Below are 26501 nucleotides of genomic sequence, written 5' to 3'. Positions count from 1 at the left end.
AATTCCTCACTTAGACGAGTTGTCCGACCGAATAAACTGACATTACTCCCGATCTGGGAGTCTCTCGATCGTCGTTCCTAGGCCATAGTATCATGAAATCGAGGGGTGTGGCTCTTCGTCCGCCGAGTATTGCATCGGCGGGTGTTTTTTCCGTGTACACTCTAAAAAAAAGGGTATCACCTTACACCCTTTTGTCCCATATAATACACCCCAAAACTTCATTTCGACGCACAGCGCCCTAGAGTCGAACAGACGGCACGAAATTTTACTAGGGGCTTGATAACGGTGCAATATAACTTATTAAATTGCTAAAGCACGTATCAAAAACCAAAGAAAGAAAACATGAAGCTTTTGCAGTGTGGCCAAGAAAACTCCGATATTTTTTTTTGTAGTCAATAATACGTACATCAGCTATCTTAATAAGTTCTACTACACGGCTATCAAGCCCCTCGTAAACTTTGGGGCCGCCTGTTCGATTATGGGGCGCTGCACGTCGAATTGAAATTTTGGGGTGTATTATATGGGACATGGGGTGTAATAATACACCTTTCTTTCGGAGAGTGTAATATGAGACCGTCGCGTGCTGCTGGAACAAGAACCTGGCGATTCTTCACTGAACTGCTTCTTCCGTAAGCTTCAAAAGGGCTTTTTTTTTCGTTTTGCACACCATCTGTTCTGCTTGCCCGTTAGTTGCAGGATGGTGTGGTGCACTAATGTGATGCCTGATGCCGGTTATTTTTTAAACTTGTTTATTTTATTTGAAGCAAGATTTGGCGCGTTATCAGAGAAAAGTATTTTCGGTAGGGCAAAAGTAGGTCAAAGAGACCGTAGAACGTCAATGACGTGTTCGGACGTCGTGGCAGGCATCGTGTAAACTTCCAGACACTTATAGTACGCATCGATCATGACTCCGCAGCTGCGGACACGTTTCGCCACCCACCGACTGAATAGTGGATCGTTTTCAGTTACTGTTCATGATGGCGTTGGACTCAAGGAAGACTTCGAGTCTTTCCAGAAAGTTTCTGGGAACTATAATGTAACAACTTTCAAAACATCTTTCGGACCCCGTGAAACACAATATTTCGTGACGTTATTTTAGTCGTCATTAAAATGGTGAGGTAAGTACCGTAAATCGCGAAGCAGTTTACTTGACGTCCGCTTCCACTGGTGTGTCTTGGAAGATTGAGTCGACTGAGAGTGCATTCCTGCAGAAAAAATTTTCATTGATAGAATATTGACACGTCAATCAACATTTGATTCCTTCTTGGTAAGATTTATTGCGAAAGCCCGTTACAACCGCCGAACCGCATCTCCCTATATCAGAGAACAATTTATACCCAGCCTGACATTCTCGCATACATCCGTTTGCTGGGCCACGCTACTTGAGCTAGCTGAGCACAGCTGGCAGCGGCGTGAGCAAGGCCACGAGGGGAACGTGATGGTGCTCGAGCCATCCCACCGTGAACCAATGTTTCGGCCACCCCACGGGTGCGTGTCGCCATCTATTGGTTGAACTAACGCCTTGTTCAAGATGGCTGCCGTGGGACCGCAGCCTTAACACTTCCTAGATAACAAAGACATAGTGCTGATAGTGATGTCATCATCAGCGAAGGCAAACACTGGCTCATGATTGGATACGACGATTGCATCAACGTTCGGCTCAAACTTTAGTCGGAGCCGAGCACTGACGCAGTACTCGTTTCAAAACTGTGTCCAGCGTTGGCCTTCGCTGGTGACTCAAAAATGTTAGCACTACAGCCTTGTCTTCCAGGGCCCGTTTTCTCGAACGCGAAGCGTGGTTTGAAGTTAACTATTGTCCCTAGAAGGGGGAATTTTAGGTCACGTGACTGGAAGAGCAGGGGCGCCGAGGGAGGAGCAGTACCTAGAAGCAAAATGGCCGCGGCGTCGCTTAATGAGGGCTAATAGTTCTGCTTGGTTCTGCTGAGCATTCATTTCGATCCGGCTGTTATATTAATGACGCACCATCAACCTATTAGCACGTCATGCAAAGCGATAGTTCAGAGGGACTACTAAACTAACCGACGGCAGCATTCCGCAAACGCCTCACTCTTCAGCAGTCCGGGATCCAAGACATATGACGGTACATAAGCCTTGCAAGTGTTTTTATGGTGAGTAAAAACAAATGTTTTGCGAACGAGTGTTGGTATATATTTATAATAAGACGTTTAATTTGTTACACTATGCACGCCAACTCGTGAGCAGCAATTACTTTGCGGAGAAAGGGGGTTATCCTCAATAAAGTCCTCGTTCGGGGTGAACAGCTGAGACATTGTACTGATTTTTTTTTTCACAGTGTGCCGACAGTATGCCGACAGCATTGAGGTTTCTACATATCCCCGGTGGCCAGCAATTCAACGGTGACGAGAAGCTTAGCTTCTCGTCACCGGTGGATCGGTTGGGCAAACGGAAGAGAGGGCAAACAGTTGAGATCAGCAGGAATCGCAGAAACGTGCGTCGCAAGGAACAAAAACGAGACTACAGCACCGGCGTTGCCAAACTGGAAGGAACACGGGAAAGTTATGCGTTGTTTATGGCGAAACATACTGAAGGAAATGTTTCTTACATTTTCGAATATTCGTCGACAAACTCTAGCATAGTAGCTAAAATTTCTTCGTACCATCGGAAGCAAATAAATTGGTCTTCAAGTACAACATTACTATATTTTGACTTAAAATGCCATACTAGATCGATGACAACCAGCGGAAAAAGAGGATAAACAAAATGACTGGCTTGTTTCACCGATAGATGGCGCATTTTATTGCCCAATCAAAAATAATTATTGTTGTCCTATATCCAGCCGTTTATTACAGTACCTAGGTGTGATGTATCTGCTTATGCTATAGCAGATGGCGGGACATGTTGGGAAGCGCGCGGTCCCCGCGTGCTGAGAGCGCGCGGTTTGAAAGAGCACGGGTCTCGGTCAGTCGGGAGCCATGATTAAAACGAACGAGTCGAGCGACTAACGGCTGCAGCTGGGTCTTACTCGCGATACATCACACTTTTGGCGACGAGGTCGGTGAACGGACACCACAAGGGCGAGTGAACGATGGCTACCCAGGGCAAGCTGGAAGAATTTGATGGAACAGCGTGGCCGTCTTGGGCAGAGCGACTTGGATTCTACTGCGAAGCAAACGGAGTGCTGGAGCCTACAAAGAAGAGGGCTTTACTGCTGACCCTTTGCGGAGCAAAAACCTACGAAGTGGTACGAGCGCTCGTGGCACCAAAGACTCCTGGTGAGGTCAGTTTCGACGAGCTCATGGCGACATTGAAGAAACACTACGACCCGCGGCCGTCGGAGCTTTTCAGCAGGACGAGATTTCAGCGAAGAGACCAGCAGGTGGGCGAGTCGATATCGAGCTATGTCGCAGCTTTAAAGAAGCTTTCTGCCGACTGCAATTTCGGAGTTCTGACGGCAACCCCTGCGGCGGTCACAGCTAGCACCAGCAACGCAGGTTCCGCAGGCGAAGCACAATCTCCTGCTCGACAGCCACAGCTGAACCCAACGTTGCTGCCTCTCGAGGTAATGTTGAGGGATCGTTTTGTGTGCGGCCTGCGCGACGAACATTTACAACAGCGACTGTTTGCAGAAGTAAACCTGACTTTTCAGAAGGCGCACGACATGGCGCTGCGGACAGAGAGCGCCGCACAGCATCAAAAGGATCTGAAAGCAGAGAAGTCCGAAATTCACGAAATCCGGAAAGAGAAGACACCACTTAAAAAAAGAGACATCAAGGAAAAGAGAACATCCGAATCGACCAGATGTTACAGGTGCCAGGAACAGCATGCAGCTGCTTCCTGCCGATTCCGTAACGCGCGATGTAACTTCTGTCACAAAACGGGCCACATTGAAAAGGCTTGCTTCGCGAGGACAGGACTCAAGAAATACCCGCGCTCCACACATATCATCGAAAAAGAAGATCATGCATCTGAAACCGAGGATGATTCCCCTGGAACTTCGGCAGATCTATACGAGCTTAATGCTGTGCGAGCATCAAGTACATCACCCAAGTTCATGATCAAGCTCAAGATTGAAAATCGAGTCATGGATTTTGAGGTGGACTCGGGAGCGGCCTGCACCATCATCAGCGAGGAAACATATCGTCAGATGTGGCCAAAACACCCTCCGAGGCTAGACCAAGAAGATGTGACCCTACACACTTGGTCAGGCGAAGGAGTGGAAGTGCTCGGCACAGCCGATGTCCAGGTACGACACAAGTCCAAGGACTACGTACTACCTCTGTTAGTGACGCAAGGAAGGGGATGCAACCTGCTAGGAAGGAACTGGTTCAGCGCACTAAGAATCCGAGTGAGCGGAATACACAACGTGGGTGCCAACGACAACGTTGCAAGGGTTCTAAGCACACACGACAACGTTTTCGACTGCAAGATCACCGGACACAATGGCCCACCTGTGCACCTGGAGTTGAAAGAAGATGCCAAGCCACATTTTCTCAAGGCACGACCGGTGCCGTTCGCGATGCGGACAGCAGTGGAGGCCGAAATTCAGATGCTCCAAAATCAGGGCATCCTCGAACCAACTCAACACTCGGAGTGGGCCACGCCAGTCGTAGTCGTACGGAAGAAAGATGGCACTATCAGGTTGTGTGGAGATTACCGTAGCACGGTAAATAAAGAAGCAAGGACAGCGGTGTACCCAATGCCTACGATTTCCGAGATACTAGCGAATCTCCAGGGCGGATCAGTGTTTTCAACTCTGGATCTCACTCAGGCCTATCAACAACTGAGCCTGACTGCTGAAACTGCAAACGTGTTGACCATCAACACCACAAAGGGACTTTTTAGGGTCAAGAGGATGCCTTTCGGTATTTCAGCAGCTCCGGCGATTTTTCAACGATTTATGGAGACAGTGCTAGCAGGAATTCCTGGAATCGGAATATACTTAGACGACGTAATTATCAGCGGATCAACACCATCGCAACATCGGGAAAGGCTCAGTACGGTACTATCACGACTTTCCCAAGCAGGCCTTCGTCTCAAAAGGGAGAAGTGTCGTTTCGCAGTTGATCGAGTGCGGTACCTCGGACACATCATTGATGCGGCAGGCATTTATGCTACCGACGATAAGCTCAAAGCCATCAAGGAGATGCCTGAGCCAACTAATCGCACAACTTTGCAGTCGTTTCTCGGCCTGTTGGCATTCTATGACCGATTTATAGCAAATCGGGCAACCATTGCAAAGGAGCTCTACGCTCTCCTCGAAAAAGACGCTCCCTGGAAATGGGACAAAAAGCACCGGGAAGCCTTTCAACAATTGAAAGAAGCCATTACCCAGGAAACGGTTTTAGCACATTATGACGAGAAGAAAGGCTTGGTGGTATCATGCGACGCGTCACCGTATGGCGTTGGAGCGGTTTTAGCGCAGCTAGACAAAGACGGAAACGAAGCTCCCATCATGTTTACCTCGAGAACCTTGGGAGAAGCGGAAAAGAACTATTCGCAATTGGATCGAGAAGGACTTGCGATTGTGTTTGCCATGCAACGTTTCCACCGATATCTTGCCGGACGTCACGTGACAGTAACCACCGACCATCAGCCTTTGCTTGGGATTATGGGTCCGAAAGCTCCAGTGCCAGCTGTTCTGTCACCGCGCATGACACGATGTTGTGTGAAATTAGCTGCATACGACTACGAACTCGTCTACAGAGCAGGAAAACACAACCAAAACGCAGACGCGTTGAGCAGACTGCCATTGAGAGAAAGTGAAGATGAACCGCGACCACCAGGGGACGTTCTTATGCTGGAAGCATTGACTAAGCCTCCCATGACAGCTAAAGACCTTGCAGACCAGACTGCTGTGGACCCCACACTTTCTGAAGTTCTACAAGCAGTCAAGAGTGGAGAGGTCAAGAAGCTAGCTGGCGAGCGTTTCACAGCCTACAAGATGAAGTCCACGGAACTATCGATACACCGAGGTTGCCTAATCTGGGGATCGCGCATCGTAATTCCCACTTCTATGAGACCAGAGGCGTTAGCCTTGGTACATGCAGGACACAGGGGAGTGGTCGCCATGAAGGCGTGCGCCCGAAGTTACCTCTGGTGGCCGGGGATCGACAAGGAGATTGAGTCCTGCGTGGCCCAGTGCGACACGTGTCAGCGACACCAGAAGGCGATACCCAAAGGAAGCAGCCCAACATGGGAAAAACCTTCAACTCCGTGGGACACGCTTCATGTAGACCTTGCGGGACCGGTGGACGGAAAAGTGTTCCTCCTGGTCATTGTGGATGCGTTCACTAAGTGGCTTGAAGTACGTGCTATTTCGAGTATGACCTCAGCATCCGTTATCTGCGAGTTACGCAACGTTTTTGCGACGTTTGGTGTACCACGAAAAGTGGTATCGGATAATGGATCGGCTTTTGTTTCCAATGAGATAAAGACATTTTACCGCCTAAATGGAGTTTTGCAGGTCACAAGTGCGCCGTACCACCCCTCAACAAACGGTCAAGCGGAACGGATGGTGCAGCAGCTAAAGCAGGCACTTGCTAAAAGAGGAAGGGAGGAATTCAAGTGTTTTCTACCACGGTTCCTTTACAAGCAACATACCACAGTGCACACGGCGACAGGCAAGACACCAGCTTGGATGATGTTTGGACGAGAGTTGCCATCTCCACTTGAGAGACTGATACGCGTACCCAAGGACGAGGTACAAGCGACAACCGAAAATCCATGCCAGTTTGTGGTGGGACAATCCGTATGGGTTCTGAAGTTCCCAAGTGGACGAAGTTGGATGTCGGGGGTCATTACAGAGCGCCTGGGTTCGCGGTCATGGATAATCCAGACAGAAGACGGACTAGTTCGACGCCACATGGATCACATACGACCAAGGCTATTAGCTGCACGTCGGTCGAGTGACACACCATCAGCAGCCTGGGGCTTGGACGTTCAGGCTGAAGAGGCACCAGCTGACGCGATAAGTGCAGAAGGCAACGAACTGTCCGAACCTGTGGCTATGCCCATCCGGGCAGGAACGCGGGAGCGAAGACCGCCCACAAGATACGGGATCACAGCCAAGTGAGGGGAAGATGTGATGTATCTGCTTATGCTATAGCAGATGGCGGGACATGTTGGGAAGCGCGCGGTCCCCGCGTGCTGAGGAGCGCGCGGTTTGAAAGAGCACGGGTCTCGGTCAGTCGGGAGCCATGATTAAAACGAACGAGTCGAGCGACTAACGGCTGCAGCTGGGTCTTACTCGCGATACATCACACTAGGTACTTTTCCCTTCCTAGGCACCGTGGTTTACCAAAATGGGTTTACCATCGCTTCGAGAAAACCGGCCCAGGTGGTGTGGAAATTGCGGGGTGGAGGGTAGGGCGCTCCGAGGGTGTGCCTCCTACTCCGATATGTTTGAATATCGCTTAGCACAACCCAAGCTTCGAAACTGCGCAGGTTAGTGCGTTCAAAGTTCCGTCACTGTTCGCGTTTAACCGAACCCGGACGCGCGGTCGTGAAAATCTGGATTACCAAAGCCCCAGTTTTTCAATGTCATTTCTCAAAATTTGCAGCGCGAGGTTTGGCTCCCCGTGCTGTGAGCTGTGGTGCGCTAACACCACCGGTCCCTTTTTCGCACCAATGCACTCGTATTCGACGAATCGAGAGCAGAAATTTTGAGAAGACGAAGAAGAAGAAGGGGAGCACGGGGATGGGTTCCAGCGACGATGAGGGCCCCGAGGAGGCTGAGAACTCGAGGGCCTCGCTCGCCCAGCACGGCTACTCCGTCGGGAAAACGCTCGGGGCAGGCTCGTATTCCACCGTCAAGTACGTCCGACCATCTTCAGCTGCACTCTGTCTTATTCAAACCGATTAGAGAGGGCATAGGCTATAAAATGAACACATTTCAAGCGACCAATACACCATTGTAGCCACCTGCAATTAATGAGAGAATCAGACATGTATCATGATGTCTATCACTGCAAGTTTCAGTCTCTACAACGTAGCCACTATTAGTAAACAAAAAACCTCAGTGCAGAGGATGTTGGAGATGGAGGATGTGACAGCAGCGCCACCTGCTAGTTCTTAATAATTGAAGCAAACGCAAACTTTGACAGACGATGAATTTTCCGCATGGAGACGCAACTGTGGCATTTTTCAGACGCTATCTCCAAGTTTGCATTGATCATAACGTACTAGAGAGCTTACAACTGCTCGGTCACGTGGTTTATCGGCCCTGTTTGCAATACCAGCTTCGAGGAGGTGACGAAAGATCAGATCAGAAAAGGTTTATTAAAATGATTGGGTTCTGCCACACCTCTTAACTGAAGTCATCTGGTGTGACGGGATGATTAGGAAGAGATGAAGCGGGTGAGGAGGAGGGGGGAGGGGTATTAGATGAGGTGTGTGAAGTTCACTGCCTTAAGGTAGGTGAGTAGAGAGTCCAAGATCTTGATCTTGTTTTTGTTTTCTTAGTGGTTTGTTTGTTTCGTAGTCCCATATTAGATATTTACAAGTAGCCGGGGTTTTGAAAGTCTTGCAGTTAAGGTCGAGATCAGGGTCGTCGTCTTCGTGTGACCTACAAAAATTTCCTTCTCGGCACAGGCGTTAGGGCTGTGTTGGTGGCGATGCGCCGAATGCGTACCCTCCCCCATCTTGAGTAATTGGATGGAAATGGTAAGCTTCTTCTGGCAGCAGCAATGCCAGTCGTTGTTTCCGAGCTGTCCTACTTGCCTCTTTCAATTCATCGAGGTCCAGATACCCTGGTTGGGTTGTGACGGGGGAGCCCTCGAGACCTAATGCAGCGTGAGAGGCTTCTAGCTCAATTCGCGCAGTCTCGTGGGCCTCCTCGCTTCCCGGGATTCCCTGGTGTCCCGGGATTCATGCGATGTGCGAACTGCTTCCATTTAGGCGAAGGATCTTAGCTGTATGTTTAATTTATTTCGCAATCTTATTCCTACAGCCTGTCCTTCTGCACGCCTTGACTGCTTCGCTAGAGTCCGTATATACGTACATGTGTGCGGCTGGACTGTACTAAACCTGATCTTCAAGGGCCCAGAGTACGGCCAATAGTTCAGCAGTTTTCGTGCTGCTGCTATTGAGCAGGTATTTGCTTTTTGATTTGCCGGTGCCAGTTGAGTGCATTGCTATGGCCGTGGTTCCGTCCTCGTTCCTTGCGGCGTCGGTGCAAATTACTTCCGTGGTTCCCTGTTTAAGAATTGCCTTTACTTCTCTCCTGTGGCGTTTTGCTTTGCTTTCGCTGCGTTTTGGTTGGGTCCTGTTTTGATTCTTCGGTGTGGATTTCAGGTTCACTACCGCCTCATCCTCCCAGGGAGCGTTCGGTAGTGCGATATGGAGGCCTTGTTGCGGTGTCTTTCGAAGCATTTGGAGGATGATAAGATCGGCGGGTGAACTTTCCAGTCCATCGAGTTGACTTCTCCTCACTTCGTTTGCGATATCCTCGAGGGAGTTCATCTGAGCGGCGCTTCTTAAATCCGTAAGTCTGGTATACTTGGGCAACCCAGTAACCACCTTAATGGCTGAATGGTTAAGTATCTCTAACTTTCTTCTCTGGGTTTTTGCTAGCCGGAGGAAATGAGCAGCACTCGTATCATATTCTTCAAGGCCCTCTCGTTTGCTCCCCACGCCTTGTTAGTCGTTCTCCTTATAAAAGTGAGTCCCTGTTTCCATTGAGATTGCGTTTGTTTTACCTAGTTATGAACGCCTCCGGTTTCATCAAAGGTTAATTCAAGAATTTTTATGCTGGACTTTCTCTCGACCCTCGTTCCTTCAATGTGCAGGCAGATGGTATCCCCGATGTTCTGCTGCCTCGCGTTTTTGGCTTGCAGCAACCAGATAGTTGGTCATTTCGACCGAGATCTTCATCCCGGTTTCCTTAAGGAACCCAACGGTGATGTCAAGCGCTTTTTGCGAGTGTTCCTCTTGGGTTTTAGCTTCCCCTGTTGCCGTCCAGATAGTAATATTGTCGGCGTAGATTGTGAAACTTACTTCTGCCGCTTTTCTTTCCAGTGCTAAAGCGATGTCCGTCACGGCCATGTTGAACAACGTGGGGGAGATAACGGTGCCCTGGGCTACTCCAATCGCATTATTTGAGATCGGTCCATTGGTGCTGCCCATGTGAACGCTGTAAGTCCTGTCCTGCAAGAAGGAATTTATAAAATTCAGCAGTCTGCCTCGGATGCCCCTTTTCTCGGCCACTTTTATGACCGTTTCATGCGGTATGGAATCAAATGTCTTTTTAATGTCAACTGCCACGATGGTATAAGGTTGTCCTTTTGGGGGAGTAGATGTTATGTCTCGGTGTATCATGGCCAAGCTGTCGTGCGTTGAGAGGCCTTGCCTGAATCCTGTTTGCATAGGGCGCAAGTCTGCTTTGTGTTTCCAGGAGCTGCGGGAAGAAGCTGTTTCCGGCTTGAATTGCTAACTCAGCTTTTGATATTCCATGTTTGAGAGCCAGGTTGGCTCCCATCCCTTTGCTTTTAGTCTTTCCGCACATCCCTGTGCAGGTGCGCCGGGTGTTTCTTAGCCCTGTCTTCTCGTTGAAGGATCCACAGTGCGTTTACCATTTTAGCCGACCTCCAGTGTGTAGCTTTTGCTCGAGCCGTAGCAAGATTGAGCTTGATTTTGAGTTTTTTTTTTGTCTCGTTTCTTCTTTCTGTACAGTTGTAGGGCTTGAAGGCGGCTGGCTCATAGGTTAAGTAGATGTAGGTCTGGCGCGGGTGCGTCTTCTCGCACTTGGTACTCTTTTTTTGCGCCGGCCATGGCCAACTGTATTCAGCGTGTTAGGTCTTCTGTGCTGCTCACTCATAGCAGCGTTCGGAACCTATCCCATCTAATAAAGTGGACCTCTTTTTCGCACCAAAACTGATGTGCAATTTAATACTGATGGGAAAGTGGTCGCTTCCCATGGGGTCCGGCTTTGTGTGCCAGGTCACCCTTAGGGTCTTGGTTGTCCATGTTAAGTCCGGTGTTGTATCCGCTTCCCTTGGGTTGAGTCCTAGTCTGGTTGGTGGGTCGGGCTCATTCCTAAGAAGAAGCCCTAGCTGTTTGCACTTGCTGTTTAGGCTTCTTCCGCGTTGGTTTTCTCGCTTATATCCCCACGTTGTGTGTTGGGCATTGAAGTCGCCGACCACCAGCGGAGGCATATTGCCGTGTTTCACGTCATCTAGCCATGACATGTTATTTCCTTCCCGTCTGTGCAGTCTGGTATTGGTATTAAAGATTCTAGAGTCGTTATCCCCTATTCGTACTTTGACGCCCACAACTTCCTGCGCGTTGTTGCAGAGATGTTGCGTGTTGAGTTGTGCCTGGGAGGTATCCTTGGCTGTCAGCGTTGCTATCAGCAGGCATGGGGTTCTCTGGTGTATCACGGTCGGTCTTGGCGGCGGTTTGCGTATAAATGTTGTAACCTCTAATTTTGATTGAGTCTGCTTTTGTTTCTTGCAGCAGGATGATCAGCCGTTTGTTTTCACCCATTTTATCAAGTCCTTTTTTGAATTCTGCTGGCTTTTGTCGGAAGGTTCGGCAATTCTACTGTAAGACACATGGAGTCTTTTTACTTTTAGATCTTCGCGTACGGGTCCTATTTATTTCTTGGTCGGTTCATGACATCGAGAGCCTGCAGAATGCAGTTCCCCCAGTGACGCAGTCCCTCCATTAAATGCAGTCCCTTCAGCGTTGATCGTCTGCAAACGTTTTTGCCTTTCTTCCTGCTTTCCTCCCCGCCACAAGAAAATGCAGCGCATGCGCACTTTCGAGCCATCGCCGCAGGAGGTGTCCGCCATTAAACTGCGAACGCTCCCCATCTCTTAAACCTAGGCTTTCTGTCACGTACTGGCCATCGGTGCTGCCCGCAATCAACGCGTGCTTCTTCGTGTGCCGGTAAAAAAAAAAAAAAAAGGTGAAATATTTATTATTACATGGCAGGGCCTTCGTTTGGGGAAATTAAAATAGCTACGATAATACTCGCGATACATTTACGAATCAATAAACAATTGCAGCTGACGACATTTTGTGCCGTTTGAAACAGATCCGTTTAATAACATGCAACCGTAGTCAAAACACGGGTAACTTTTCAAGCACCACCCATTTGCTGAGGCACCTGTATGAATGGCAGCGCACGGAACGAAAGTATGACGCCGCCTTTCAAGTCTTGTTGCAAGGAGGCCTCGGTAAATGGGAGTTTGAGAATAGGTCGCCTTAACGCTCTGAGTTCCCCAAGAAGTTTGAGGCGTCCCATTGCGACTGGCAAGAACTTATGCGCATACGCAGTGATAGGCCCCAAGCCACTAGGCGGAACCATTGGGGCCTCCTCTTCTAAAAATCTCCAAAGGCCACTTTAGAGCCACTAAATAAGCTACGCTACAGACTAACAACACTTACCCTTCCTGGGTCTTAAAAACATGGTTGCAAGTCCTCTGGAGCTTTATCTAAAATCACAGGAAAGGCTTTTCCGACTTCCACAAATGTTTCAACAGTTCGCGATAAAGCAAAACATTATTACAAGAGCCTCCTAACACCGAATATAATGCTGAGGAAGCCACACTTTTGGATCATTACGATTGGGAGTTGCGTCTGCTCTGGCATAAGCACCAAGATGGCGGCGCTTATCGGTGAACAGAGTGCCAATACTGAAAGCGTAGCTCATTTAGTGGTTCCAGTCAACTTCATAATTACAGTAGGACATGACGTTTTGTAAACAGCACGTTTGCACTTCAACATGTCAGGGAAACAGTGCGAACCGCTCAAGTTCTCCATATGGGCGAGCGAGGCAAGCGCGCGTCAAACACACAAAAGTACCGGCCACTGAAAAAAGCGCTTTCGCAAAACCGAAAAAAAGAAACAAGCGAGAGAGCTACAGAGTTCTGTGTATGATAAGGCTTTTGCCAATGACTTTCGGCAGGTGCGTGATGAAGGAGGGCGTCACGTACGCCTGCAAGATCGTGTCCAAGGAGCTGACGTCGTCCATCTACCAGACCAAATTTTTGCCTCGGGAGCTGAAGATCCTGGGCTCGACGAGGCATCCGCACATTGCCCGCATCTACACCATCATCGAGGAGCCCAAAAAGGTCTTCATCATCATGGAGCTGGCTGGCGGAGGCGACCTACTCGAGAAGATACAGGCATGATGACTGCAATCTTTGTAGTCCTTGTTTTGCCAAGGAGGTTTGAAAAGACCGTGAGGTATTCTGGCCTCCTATTTGACTATACTTAGAGACTTTTTTGTTTTGTTTTGTTGCAACTTTGGTATTTATACTTACGTTCCAGAAGTATAGTTTTAGCTGTGAAATTTTGAAAATACTCCTGAATTATTTTTTTTCTTCATTCTTTACTTCATCGGAAAAGATTAGCTGATTTTAAAAGGCGCCCAAGTGGCTGACTCCGGTCGGGCTGCGCTATGCATAAAACAGGTATTTACTTTACAATGTAAATATTACTTTACATTGTCCCTGTCGTAGTTTTTTTTTTTTTTTTTTATTGTGAGCTTTATTAAGTTTTTTTTTTGTGTTAAGAAATGCTCTTTCGAACTGTTAGCCAATATTTTTTTTTTCTTTTCTTAAGAAGCTCAAACAGTGTACGCCTGAAAACAAAAAAGTAATTTGAAAGGCAAAAGGTTTTAACAATCCGCCCTCGGTGTATCTTTCAAATATACGTACATGGCAAAATCAGGCTATAGCGAAGAACTGAATATTTACAAAATAAACAAAACAAAAAAAATTTTAAAGTGCACCGCATAAAAAAAAACTGACCTTTTTTTTTTTTCAAGTTATATTTTGTTTTACATTAAGTCCGAACGCAACCGGCGCTACGATTCGGCGGGAGTCAATCAAGCAGCGCCAAACAAAAGTGCATCGTCATCGGTGCTCGTCCTCTGCTTGCGTTGACTATTAACGGCTAAGCCAGTTACGCAAAAAAAAAAACACAAAAAACACACACAGGATTATGTTTTAGGTTAAGTGGCGCAAGCTACCGTTCGAATTACAAAGGGTATAGCCATTAACATTCATCCAATCATCCATTCATGGGGCATTTAATGTGCGTGATTGGTGTAGGCTGAGAATAGCAAACCCCCCCCCCCCCCCCCCCAAAAAAAAAAAAAAAAAAGAACGGCGAACGCGTGACAAAGCACTTTTTAGCGCTGCTGAATGGGCTCCATCAGAATGTAGCGATGATTGCGGTCGGACGGAATGTGGTAGTCCTCTCGCATTTGAAGCCGGGGGACCTGAATTTCTCGCAGAGGGTGCGGCGGCTGGACGAGAGGACGACGCACGTCTACTTCATGCAGCTGGCCAGCGCTTTGGCGTACCTGCACAAGAACGACATCGCCCACCGGGACCTCAAGTGCGAGAACGTGCTGCTCACCACCCTCGACGTGGTCAAACTCACAGACTTCAGCTTCAGCCGATACTGCAGTGAGCGCGCCAATCAAAATATAGCCATGAAAAAAAAAAAAAAAAAAAAGGAAACGAAGCGATACTTTTCTCATTTTCAACTTTGAGACAACTCGTGGCTCACATATAAAAACTGGATGAAGACATTTGAGAGAGCCAGCAAAGCGAACCCAAAACGCTATATACAGATATAAAATGAAGAAAGCGTGCATCCGGCAATCGGTCGATAATACGTCAGAGTCTACACAAGCTGAAAAAAAGCTGCAGTAAAAATTCTGTAAAAACTGTGGTAAAAAAAAAAAAGATGAAAGCCGTTTCAACTCCCTGTAACGCGGAATTAAAGGGCAGCTCTTGAGGAGCAGGGGGAGGGGAAGGTATACGGAGAGGGGGCTATGCCCCTCCTCCTCTCCTGCTCGCCTCCCATTTAGGGAAGAATTTTCCGCTAAATTTGGCGGGGAAAATTTTCCTCTAAATTTGGCGAGGAAAACTTTTTCCTTAATTTAGCGGGGAATGTTTTCTGCTAAACTTAGCGGAGAAACTTTTCTGCTAAATTTAGCGGGGAAATTTTTCCGCTAGATCTAAAAGGGAATTTTTTTCCGCTAAATTTAGCAGGGAATTTTTTCCCGCTAAATTTGGCGGGGAAACTTTTCCGCTAAATTTAGCGGAGAAATTTACCCATCATGCACCGCGCGGTTACGCCAACGCCGACGGCGACGCCGACGCTGCTTAAGCCGGAAACGGGCGCCTAAGAGCTGCGCTCTAAATGCTACAACTTTAGGCAGTTTGATAGAGGACGTTCCGCAGCGCACTCGGAGCCGCAATCGTCGTCCTACCTGTGGTCAGTTTAGCCAATGAGAAAGGCGAGCAGTATCGAACCCCAATGGTCGTATAAATGTCCTACCTTATGGAGAAACAAAACGGGTTGATTTGTTTTTGTTGTTTCAGTGACAAATACCGCCGTCTGCCCGCTTTTGTCTCTGAGAAGGCTATTGGAACATAATACCGATCGCTCCTCGTTGGTTCACCAAATTAAAAGAACTACCAATGACTGTAGTTCTGGGTTCACCGCGGTACAGTATCAACACCTCGCTCTTCAATGACAAGGTCATGGTGCTAAATGTTTGATGTCATACCGGTCGCTAACGCTGGGCGCAGATTGGTCACAAATGCCGTGTCAGCGTTCGGCTCGGATTAGTGTCCTCACTGATTGGACACGAATTCAGCCGAACACTGACGCCGCACTCGCGTCCAATCAGCGTCTTGCGCCGATATCTGACGAAGAAAATGCAGCACTATGGCCTTCCTATTTAAACTTCGTTTCACCATAAAAGCTCGTTCATACACTTGTAACCGAGAACGACCAAGAGAGACCAGACCGGTTTTTACGCCTCTTGCGACATCTGTGGATCAGCTCCGCAGCAGCGCACGCGGTTCTAAGACGTCGCAAGAGGCTTAAAACCGGTCTTATCTCTCTCTGTCCTACTCGGTTGCAAATGTGTGAAAGTCAAAAGCTAGAAAAGCATAAACATAAACATACGTATACCAAAATAGCAAATTCAGTGCGCAATCTACGCGTGGTTTGTCTGGTTGGGGATATCAGACACACAAAAAGACAACGAACATCATGACGTTGCATTTTCGGCGCGGCTTGGTTGGCATTAATCGGATCGTAGCCTGGGCTGCGCTCGAAGTTAAGATGAGGCAAAGGACAGGAGGTCTCGCCAGAAGTATGACTTCTTGGAGGGTGTAGGGAAATCTGTGTGTCTGTGAGTGTGTTTAAAACAACAACAACAACAATATACACGTATCTTCGCCATGTCAGCACCTAAAATACTCGAACCAGTAGTCGAACCCTACTTCTGCCTACTTTCGCTATATCCACATCATCTCTGCACACACATCATCGCTTCATCTATGCTTTTGCTACGTCGTCTATATCTATATCGACCTATATACCACGGTCGAGGAAGATAAAGTTGTCCGAACGGGACACCGCATCGCCGTGGAACAAGTGTGTCGAAACTCCGCTCGCATGTCTGGCCAACGACGTGAAATGCGCAACATTACTAGGGGCCTGAGAGACCGTCTGTTCGTGCACACGATTTCAGGGGCGCGGAGCAGGGTAGCGCAATCCTTCGATCCGCGTGTTTCGCCGACAACATGGCCGACAGAGCAGCTCGGCGCGAGTCACGTGGTACTCAAAGTTCCAGGAGGCGGCCCGCCCTATGGGAGAATACATGGAGATCGACTCAACACGGCTGATTAAAAAATAAACGCCAAGTTCACACTTTTTGAAACTAGTCTGTCGTGAAGTTGGTAAAACACTAAACACTTTATCAAAGTTTTAATAATATCGGATGCGTGTGCAAATGTTGCGAAGGCAATTTTCAAAGCAATGGCGTTTGAAGCAGACGATTGTTTTAGGCAGCGGAGATGGACTTTATGGATTGGCCGGAGCGGGTCACGTGAACGGTGTGACGTCGCCGCGTCGTCTGCTGCATGATGCTGCTCGGGCAATTAAAAAAAACAAAAATTCTGTTATTTAATGGCGCACAACTTAGCGCAAATTATTGTAAACTATTCCCTTATTATGTCAAAAACTATTGTCGTTCCATAGATCCCCAAAATAATCAAGAAACAGCGATTTTCTCCCGTTCCCCATGCATTTGTGGCCGGAGTTGGAACCGCCGGGCGTTCGCCGCTAGTCGCCGAGAGACGGCGTTCTAGATTGCGGTACACTCTGCTCCACTGATCTCAATGACAATTGCTGGATCGCGCTTGCCGCTCCCGCAAGTGAAGCCACCGGGCGTCACTCGCTTGGGATACGATTTGCCGTTTTTGCTAGCCTTTGCTGCGGTTTTCCAGCGTGCTGACGACACGTTTTCTACTCGTTCGTCGTCATTCGCCGAAGAAGTTTTTTGGAGACTCTGTGTATTGTTGAGACTTTCCGTTGTGAACACGTGGAAAATTTTACGAAAGTGCAGTGTCGCAGGAAAAAGGCACAACGCGTCGAAAGGAAGGGCTGGCGGCGTGTTCAAAGCATCCTTGGCACGCCGAAGTGCCGTGTCTCTGTGCCTTCGCGCGCTTGGATACCGACCAAGAACCGACGCCGTGTGAATGTGTTTAGCGAGTGCAATGTGCGTGAAGCCGTATCAAAAGGTACAACTCGTCGAAAACGTGTCGCCGGTGTCGCGGCGTGATCAAAGCTTCCTTGGCACGCCGAGTGATGCATCTTTGTGCCTTCGCACGCTTGGATACCGGTCAAGAATTGACGCCGCGCCAAAGTTCTGAACGTGTGTCGCGCGTAGATGCCTTTAGATCATTTATATATATCGGCCACGGAGTTCTGGATCGTCCAGCTGTTCCGGTGAGTTGCTATCAATAAAAGGGGGAGATCTGTACGTATTCTTATGTACTATATTAACCATGGCTATGTCCCAAATCTACTCTAATAGATTCCGTGGGAGCACGAATAGGGCAACGTTGTACGTGGAGCCAGGGGGGTTTTCGAAAGCAAATGTACAAGACGGCGAGAATGAAAATCTTTGAAGCGCGGCCGATATGGTCGTGTGCAATCTGTTGACCAATTACAATTAGGCGAGTCGCGTAGGTTGATAATAAGCCAGCACTGATCAGTGATGAGGAGCTGTTGTGCACGGTATTGTGTAAATCGTCTAAGGACGAAAAAAAGACGTACCTTCTCCCCATCTCCCGTCGCTAGTGGACGCTGGATTAAGCTCGTTCCTAAACCGCGAGGGGAAAAGACGCTGATCCAGAGGCACGAACAGCTTCACGCACATTGCACTCGCTGAACACATACACACGGCGTCGGTTCTTGGTCGGTATCCAAGCGTGCGAAGGCACAGAGACACGGCACTTCGGCGTGCCAAGGATGCTTTGAACACGCCGCCAGCCCTTCCTTTCGACGCGTTGTGCCTTTTTCCTGCGACACTGCACTTTCGTAAAATTTTCCACGTGTTCACAACGGAAAGTCTCAACAATACACAGAGTCTTCAAAAAACTTCTTCGGCGAATGACGACGAACGAGTAGAAAACGTGTCGTCAGCACGCTGGAAAACCGCAGCAAAGGCTAGCAAAAACGGCAAATCGTATGCCAAGCGAGTGAAGCCCGGTGGCTTCACTTGCGCTGCAGCGAACAAGCGGGGAAGCGCGATCCAGCAATTGTCATAGAGATCAGTGCTCTGCTCCGAAAGAGCTATATAGTGCTCTAGCGCGACCGCGCCTGTGCGATGGATGGATGGATGAATACGGCTGAGCCCTTTGGATCGGGCGGTAGCTTACGCCACCTAGCCATTTTGTTTTACCATTTAAGCTTAGAATATTTAAATGTGAAATCTATATTCACTCCGCAGTGCAAAGAAAGTGAGGCTATGATGGCCCCTAAACCGACAGTGCCCCTGCCGGGAAATGCGCCAAGCTCTACCGAACTTTTATCGCCTTGGCTGACTTTGTTCAGACACCTCTTCCTTCTTTCGCAGTTCCTTATGCTTCACCATCGTCGAGATGCGATGCTGCTCTCGTCGCCTTCAAACTCGTTCTCTTTCCGCAGCGAGCGCGGCGACCAAGAAAAAGGAGCTGAGTGCCACGTTCTGCGGCAGCGAGGCGTACGCGGCGCCCGAGATCCTGCAAGGTATCCGCTACCTGCCCAAGCGGGAGGACATGTGGAGCCTGGGCGTCATCCTCTACGTCATGGTTACGGGAGACCTGCCCTTCGAGAGCGGCAACCTGCCCAGACAGCTCAGGCTGCAGATGACGCGCGTCGTTCGCTTCCCCAAGGTGCGGTCCGGTCCGTTCCGAGCGGAACAGTATGGGACGATAGCCTCTTGGAGCTTGCCAACACAGGTGGCTTTCTCGATACGCCAAGCAGCGACTGCAGAAGCGCGTGGCCATAGTCGAGTTATGTCTTTAGGGAAAATCTTCTATTTTACCTAAATTTTTCGTCCCAGTGTTAAAAAATAACGCCTTAGGAGCTTCAAAGTTGGAGTCTAGTTTCGCTAAGAGCTTGAGCTGCCTCTGTGAGGTTTGTACGACTCGCTTGCTTAAAGCGCAGGTATATATATATATATTTTAGGTGATAGATATTACTTGGAGTTCCCTGATGTGGGACCAATACACATCAGATGAAGAGACTGGCAACGCAGGGGTGTCGAGAACAAGTACGCACAGGCACTGGGCTTGACGAAATGATTGCAGCTGCATGGCGATAATACGTACGCAGTCTATTGCGCGTGGCGTTTTACAATGTCAAAGCATGTTACTGTAACGTCAGGAGAAATAACTACTGCGAGAAAGTTAGATTAAATTTGATGACAGCGCTCCACCGGAGCCATATCTATGTCAGCGAGAGCGCTACTGCTGGATCTTTCAGCTCGTTGGGAGCTATTGTAGTAACAAAGATCTCTTGTACAAAAGAGCCACGGATCACGTCGCTCAACAAAGCCTTCAACACGTCGGTTTTCTCTTTTTCTTTTTAGAAAGCGTTTAGGCAGACCAAGTGAGACACTGCTCAAAAAAGAAATTCGAACCGAAAAGTGACGCGTACTTTGCACGTAGATAAGGAACACATGGCAAGTGCAGTGCAAAGCAAGCGCGGTGAGGGCCTCGATTAATGAGGGGGAAAGAGAGAACGTTAAACGACACTTCCAATCCGAAGTCATCTAAGAAGGCAAGGAGTGCGCCATTTTGCCATCTGCAGACGGGAGTTACAAAACTGACTCTTCGAAATTATTTTTTTTTCTCCTCCAATAATCTGTTTTTAGGATGATGTCTACGATTTATTTCCAGTCGCTTCCCCAACAGCTCACTTCCCTTGCTGATACTTGTGCCAGATTGGCGCAAGCTTGTGCCAGGTTTGACCAATGTTGGCTCTAGCTCGCGCCAGTCTGACCCAAACCTGGACCGAGGAAGTGTGCTACTTAAGTTACAACAATAATAATGAAAAAAAGAACGATGTTGGGTCAGTCAGTGGCTCTTTAAGTTGTCAGGGGTTATAGGCGGCGGCACCTGACTATGCAGGTGCTTCCGTTGAGCAACGAGCTAAAAAACCTCATCCGCTGCATGCTCGAACCTGTGATCGGGCTTCGGGCGAGCATGGGACGAGTGATCCGTCATCCTTGGATAAGGCGGTATCCGAGCCCATTCAAGGAGTGAGTTGCATAGATAGCCAACAGGAAATTGTGTTAAGAGTCTCTGGAATCTCGATGCTCGTCGACATTGACCGTCAACTTTTACACTGTCGTTGGTTTTTTGCTTTGTTTTTAAACACGAATTACGTGTTTCGGGGTTCAGCAAACTGCGAATTCGCGGATCCGGTTTCTGCAAAAAAAAAAAAAAAAAAAAAATTAACGAGCGAACGTGTTGTTGTAAACGTTGTTTATATATCTATATCGCTCCAAGAAAACTTTGACATTTTTGGTCATTGCACTTCGGGCACCCGCGCGTCAAGGTCGAAAGGGGAAGGGAAGTATGAATAAAAAACACCTGCAGAAACCACTATTGTTAGCTGTCTGTGAATCGCAGTAGCATTCGCCATGTTTTTCAATTCAGATTCCTCGCTAAATTTAAAAGAAAATCTGAATTTATTTTTATGTCCCATGCGCGGTCAGGTCAGGTTACGTCAAGTTTCCCGCCAAATTTAGCGGGGAAACTGATTGGGAGCGTAAGTCACCTGACGTAAACGTTTCCGTTAAATTTAACGGGGGACCTGAATTGGTGCATAGGCCACGCAACCTCAATTTTTCCGCCAAATTTAGCAGGGAAACTGCATTGGTGCATATGTCACGTGACGCCAATTTCTTCGCTAAATTTAGCGGAGAACATTAGAGGCCAGATACCCAAAAATGTGTGATGAGTAGCTTAATAATTATCTATGGTCGCTGACAAAATCAGAAGGCAGGGAGGAGTCGTCCCGCTTCTGGCGCGAGCCTTCTACTTCTGACAATGCTTCAAACAACTCGTGCCCCTCGCGCGCGCGCTCGCGCAGCCAAAGCAAGGCAGAAGGAACAGCGCGTGCAGGTGGCCGGGCGTTCGAAAGACACGCACAGCCGTTCTCGCTCTATCAGTGACTACATACCCTCTAAGAAGCCTGGGGCATCTGCGAGAAAACCTCGGCGAATGACGAAGCTGAAATTATGTTGAGACGTAAGAGAATACGGTCTGCGCTACCGCACCGAGCATGACGATTCACACTACTCAGTGCCATAAAGGCCAGACCTCTGTTTTTTTTTTTTTTTTCCTTTGTCGCTTTCTGAACATACGCGCGTTCACAGCCTCGTCAAGTTCCCCATGTAGATCGCAGAGACTCGCTCTCCCAAGTGTTTTGCGGGAACGTAGGCGCTCTAGATTCTTAAGTGTTTAGATAACAGAGCTCTAAATGTTCGGCGTCACCCTAAAAGAAGGCCAACGCGGAGCACGTATTGCGAAGTCCTCTTTCGTCTCGGTGCCGCCCTGCAGGCTCAGCCGGAAGATCTACCAGGAAGGGTCGAGGAGGCCGGGTACTCCTGTGGCCCCAGTCGCGGTCCCGCCGCAGGACCCTGCCGTTCCTCCCCCGCCTCGGCTCCCGGCTGGGCCCGGCGAATCCTCCCGTGGCGGAGGAACCGCTCCTCTCTCTGATAGTGCTTCGAGAACGGCGTCTGAGCTGGAATCTCTGGGCGTGAGGAAGGTGGGCTTGGCACTTCAGTTCGGCTCGGACAGTTTCAACGTTGTTGCCAAGGGCTGCCCGAAACACACCAGATAATATAGTCGCTGACAGGTTAATATAATAGTTCAGGGTAAGCTCCTCCCATGTCTCGCCACTTTAGCAGAACGAATGGTGGAGAGGAGGCGACCTACTTTCCAGGGTTCACCCTGCCAAAGTGGAAAGTGGTGGGAAGAGCCTCCACTTTCATTTCATTTCATTCATTTATTTATTGGTATCCTCAGGGCCCGAAGGCGTTACAGAGGGGTTGGGATTACAACGTGCACGTTAATGGAACACTCAAATGACGAATCAAGTTCCAGTAGTACGGGTACAGCAGTTTCAAAAAATCAACAGGATTAACAATTGTGGCGATGGATGTGGAAAGGTGATTTCAGTTAGCAGACGTGTGAGGTATGAATGATCTGTAGGTAGGTAGTGTGGCACTGTGGAATTTCGATTTTATGTATGTGATCATTGCGTGATAACATGTAAGATAGTAGGATTTATTTCAGAAAAATATTTTCTGAATTAAACATAAACAATAAAGCTTTCGCTGTAAAGAAAGAGTAGGCAAGGATAGGCATATTTTCATAGAGGTTACGCTCTATGAAACTCTTAACCTGTCACCGACTCCCTCGACGCGGCGTACACCATCTGTCGGCAGCACTTCGCGCTACGCCTGCATTGTCATGGCCTCTGAGGTCCAACGCGCGCGCGCTTCGGGATCTCGGAGGCCACGGCATCGTCTGCGGATTGGTGGCGAAGATATGACCAAAACAGGATTCTGTTTCGAGCGCAGCTCTTAGGCGCTCGTTCCCGTGTTTTGGGGCGTCGGCGTAGCTGGAGGAGGAGCGGAGGGTACGGAGGAGGAGGAAAAGGGGTCATGGAAGAGGAGGGGAGGGAAGGGAGGAGGAGCGAAGGGCATGGAGGAGCAGGGTACGAAGGAGGAGGAGAAGCTATGGAGGAGGGTATGGAGAGGAGTAGGGGAGGGTAATGAGGAGGAGAAGGAAAGGGTACGAAGGAGGAGGGGAGGGTACGAAGGAGGAGGAGGACACGGAAGAGGAGCAGGGTAGGATACCGAGGAGGAGGAGGAACAGGAGGGGAGGGCACGCAGGAAGAGGAAGGGAGGGTACGGAGGAGGGGGAAGTTATGAACTACCTTCCCTCTTTCCCCTCCGTACCCTCCCGTCCTCCTCCATGCCTTCCCCTTCGTACCCTGCTCTCCACCTCCTAAAAACCTGCGCTCTAATTTCGCATTACAGCGATCTGTAAACGACTTTCATTTTTCTTTAACGATGTTAGTTGAGATATTTTTTTTACTGTAAAATTTTACCATCTGCTTGCACCTCCGTAGTAAATTGCAGCAAGATAACATGAGAACATGATCTTTTTTTTTGCACGCCGTTTAAAGTGTTTAACAGTGTTTGTATGATGTATGATTGCATCAACATTATATTGCACTGACTTTGAATACTCTATGGTAGGTAACAGGCTAAGAACTCAGTAAAAACACCGCCGCCAGCACCAGCCCTTTGCCTTCCACTATACTCCGTTCACCTTTAATGGGGTATCCACACGAAGGAGAAATCCGCCACTTTCCTCCGCGAAGCGCGTATCACGTGAGACATACGTCATCCCTTTTTGATACCTCGCAGCGCCGTTCTCCTCCGTGGCGGAGGCGCGGAGGCTTCGTACTGTCAGCACGAGAGCTCCGCAGGCGGGCGGGGGAGCCGAGGACGGAGTTTTTCCGGTCGCTAACGTCACGACATCCGTCCTCGGAGTTCTCCTTCGTGTGGCCGGTAATCACTAGAGGGAGAAATCCGGGGGATTGCTCCCCCGCGCGCATATCCCGATACGAAAACGCGAGGCTTTTGCACATCGCAAAGCCTGACGTTTTCGTCGCAGGATGCGCGTGCCGTAGGGAGATCCCCGGGATTTTTCCCTCGTGTGAATACCGGGGTATCCACACGAAGGAGAACTCTGCGGACGGATGTCGTGACGTCAACATCCCGAGAACCCCAGCTCTGCCTTCAGTGCGGGCTTTTTGCCTTTGCTAACAGAAGTTTATACGCGCAGGCACGCGCAACCAAAGCACTGCGGAAGCCAGCGAGCTCGCGCTAAAGGCGGAGCATCTCGTTTGCGGACTATGAGACCACTTGCGGACTATACGCCTCGCAGGTGGTCTCATTTTCGTCTTCTGCGCATGAGAAAGGAAGTAGCGGTGACGTCAGAACGCCGAGCCCTGATTGGCTGATCGCGACCCCCTATTATGGTGCCTCGATTGCGTCTTCGACTGGTGTGTTTACCGCCCTATCCCGCCCATACATCAAAAGTGGTCCCAATGTGGCAACAAATGACGCGAGTGTCATGCTGTTGCCTGTCGCGATCCTGGCGGTTGGCCGTAGAAATGCTGGCGAAAAGCACGAGCGAACGCAAGTGTCGCTGTCGTCACGGCGTCGTTTTAGGCGTCCCAACTTCCGGCTGCCCTAGCTTCCGTGAACTGTCACAATGGAAAGCGACCAGCAGCAGAACAGGCGTCGCCAGTTTTACCACAACTGTTGGGGCGCCGCCAGGGTCGCGACCGGCGACAACATGACATTTTTATGACGTCATCAGGCGGAAATCGAGGGACCACTTTTTTGGCCGCGGTAAACACACCAGTCGGAGACGCGTTCCAGGCACCATACCCCTATCTCAGCGTCGTCTGCTCCTTTGCAACGTCGTCTGCTCGCAACATCGTCTGCGTCTGTCTTACCTTTCCTGCGACTTTCGGAAGTGCGGGTCTTAACGAGCGAGCTCGACTTCGCCTTTCACAGAGGGCAGACAAATAACTCGAGCGGTACATTGTTTTTGTCAAAGAACTAGCAGACGCGCATCAAGGAGGGAAGTCAAGGGACTCACTGGCGAGGTGTCCCGAGGCGCCGAGGTTTGTTTGCAAAGAACCGAGAGTGAGCGTGTTAGTGTCCGCAAGTTCCCTCCCAAATACTTTTTCTCTCCTTTCGTGTGCAGCGAGACCCCTCATTCTCTAACGGCGTCGGCGGGTTGGCGCAGTTAACGTCGTCTGCTTTACGTCTGCTAGTCAAAGCGATGGCTGCCTTACCTTTCCTGCGTCTGCCGGAGATTCACCTCTTTTTCACCGGCGAGAGTCACCGTTGCCTCGGGAAACGAGGAGATAACAAGAGGAAGAAATTGACCTCTTAATCTAAAACTGAGGTCAGCGATCAAAGTATAATACGGGAAGGTTTCACAAGGGTCGCGCGGGCACATTCCATTCAGCACACCAGCCGGTCGTGGGAAGGCGGTCGCCGAGTCGCGGAGTGCCTGCTAGGCCTAACTGCTGAGCTCGCTTCGTCGGTTTCGGTCAAATCGTGGCCGTTGAAGCTTTTCCCGGGTGTTTGTGAATCCAGCGTTCTTGTTCGCCGTGGTCTGTTTCAAGTACTTTTTACCTTTTTCTTGCTGCTTGAAGTCGGGACGCGTGAGAAGCGCACGTAGAAAAATAAACGTCCGTGGGTCGTCGCGACCGCGACGCGCGACGCTGTCGGCCATGCTGATTTGATCGTAAGAAGTGCGTAAGACAGCTTTGGAGCTGTCGTAGGATTTCGTCGTAAGCTGCGCAAAACTTACGAAAATTTCGTTTCGTGAATACGAATTTGTTCTTAAGTTTGTCTTACGCACATTTTTGGCGTAAGATCGTTTCGTGAATCTGGCCTCTGCACTTCCGAAAGTCGCAGGAAAGGTAAGACAGACGCAGACGACGTTGCGAGCAGACGACGTTGCAAAGGAGCAGACGACGCTTAGATAGGGGGGCGCGATCAGCCAATCAGGGCTCAGCGTTCTGACGTCACCGCTACCCCCTGCGCAAGAAGCAGACGAACTTGCCCTCCGCATAGGCCTTTACTGCACGTGCGGCAAGCAGGAAGCTCGAGCTCGAGGCAGAGCAGCTAATTATACTCCGTTTCACCTTATGTTGTACCGCTGCGAAGGCTAGAAGCGCGAGCTCATAGCGTTGGCAGCTGCCCTTGGTGCACGAGAGCTTGTGCCGCTGAGATGTGCCCTAGAGCAATGAGCTCGCGCTTGTAGCCTTTCCTGCGGTAGAACACAAGGTGAAACAGAGTGTAGAACCCTTTGTTAAAATTCACGCTTCGCGTTTCTTTATTTGGGGCGAGAAGTTTGGGTATCGCCGGCTGGTGAAATATTTTTTACCCTGGAGTGAGGATACTTCAACTTCCTCTGCTGGTGCAAGCACGTGCAATGTCAAGCATCTATGAAGTGTGAAAATTAAATCATAACCGCTTGGGTAGCATGTGCACTACCCATAGTGAAGAAAACAGCAGCGCCCTTAGCGAGCCTTCCACTGCGAATAGACAATTTTGAGCTTAGTGCCCCGACTGTTGCTCGATGGCCACCACGCGAAGCGTTTGCCTG

General features: G+C 49.3%; 1 protein-coding gene across 1 annotated transcript; it reads left to right on the top strand.

Annotated features, from left to right (window-relative positions):
• Nucleotides 1-14155: 14155 nt before the first annotated feature.
• Nucleotides 14156-22034, top strand: LOC120847382 (testis-specific serine/threonine-protein kinase 1-like). Its single transcript, XM_040219120.3, has 5 exons — nucleotides 14156-14328; nucleotides 18878-19175; nucleotides 20415-20545; nucleotides 21852-21915; nucleotides 22014-22034. Exons 1-5 carry the CDS (start codon nucleotides 14156-14158, stop codon nucleotides 22032-22034), a joined length of 687 nt encoding a protein of 228 aa, XP_040075054.3.
• The last annotated feature ends 4467 nt before the right edge of the window (nucleotides 22035-26501 follow it).

This window comes from Ixodes scapularis, unplaced genomic scaffold, assembly GCF_016920785.2.
Source record: "Ixodes scapularis isolate PalLabHiFi unplaced genomic scaffold, ASM1692078v2 PGA_scaffold1__304_contigs__length_218370807, whole genome shotgun sequence".
NCBI lineage: Eukaryota > Metazoa > Arthropoda > Arachnida > Ixodida > Ixodidae > Ixodes > Ixodes scapularis.
The sequence above is the reverse complement of the archived record's forward strand: the minus strand, read 5'-3'. Positions and strand labels throughout refer to the sequence as shown.

Bases quoted from the DNA above. Each gene is read 5' to 3' on its own strand.
- LOC120847382 (XM_040219120.3), top strand. From the start codon at position 14,156: ATGATTGCGGTCGGACGGAATGTGGTAGTCCTCTCGCATTTGAAGCCG. The intron at 19,176-20,414 runs GTGCGGTCCGGT...CTGACTATGCAG, and splicing joins GCGTCGTTCGCTTCCCCAAG to GTGCTTCCGTTGAGCAACGA. The intron at 20,546-21,851 runs GTGAGTTGCATA...GCCGCCCTGCAG, and splicing joins TATCCGAGCCCATTCAAGGA to GCTCAGCCGGAAGATCTACC.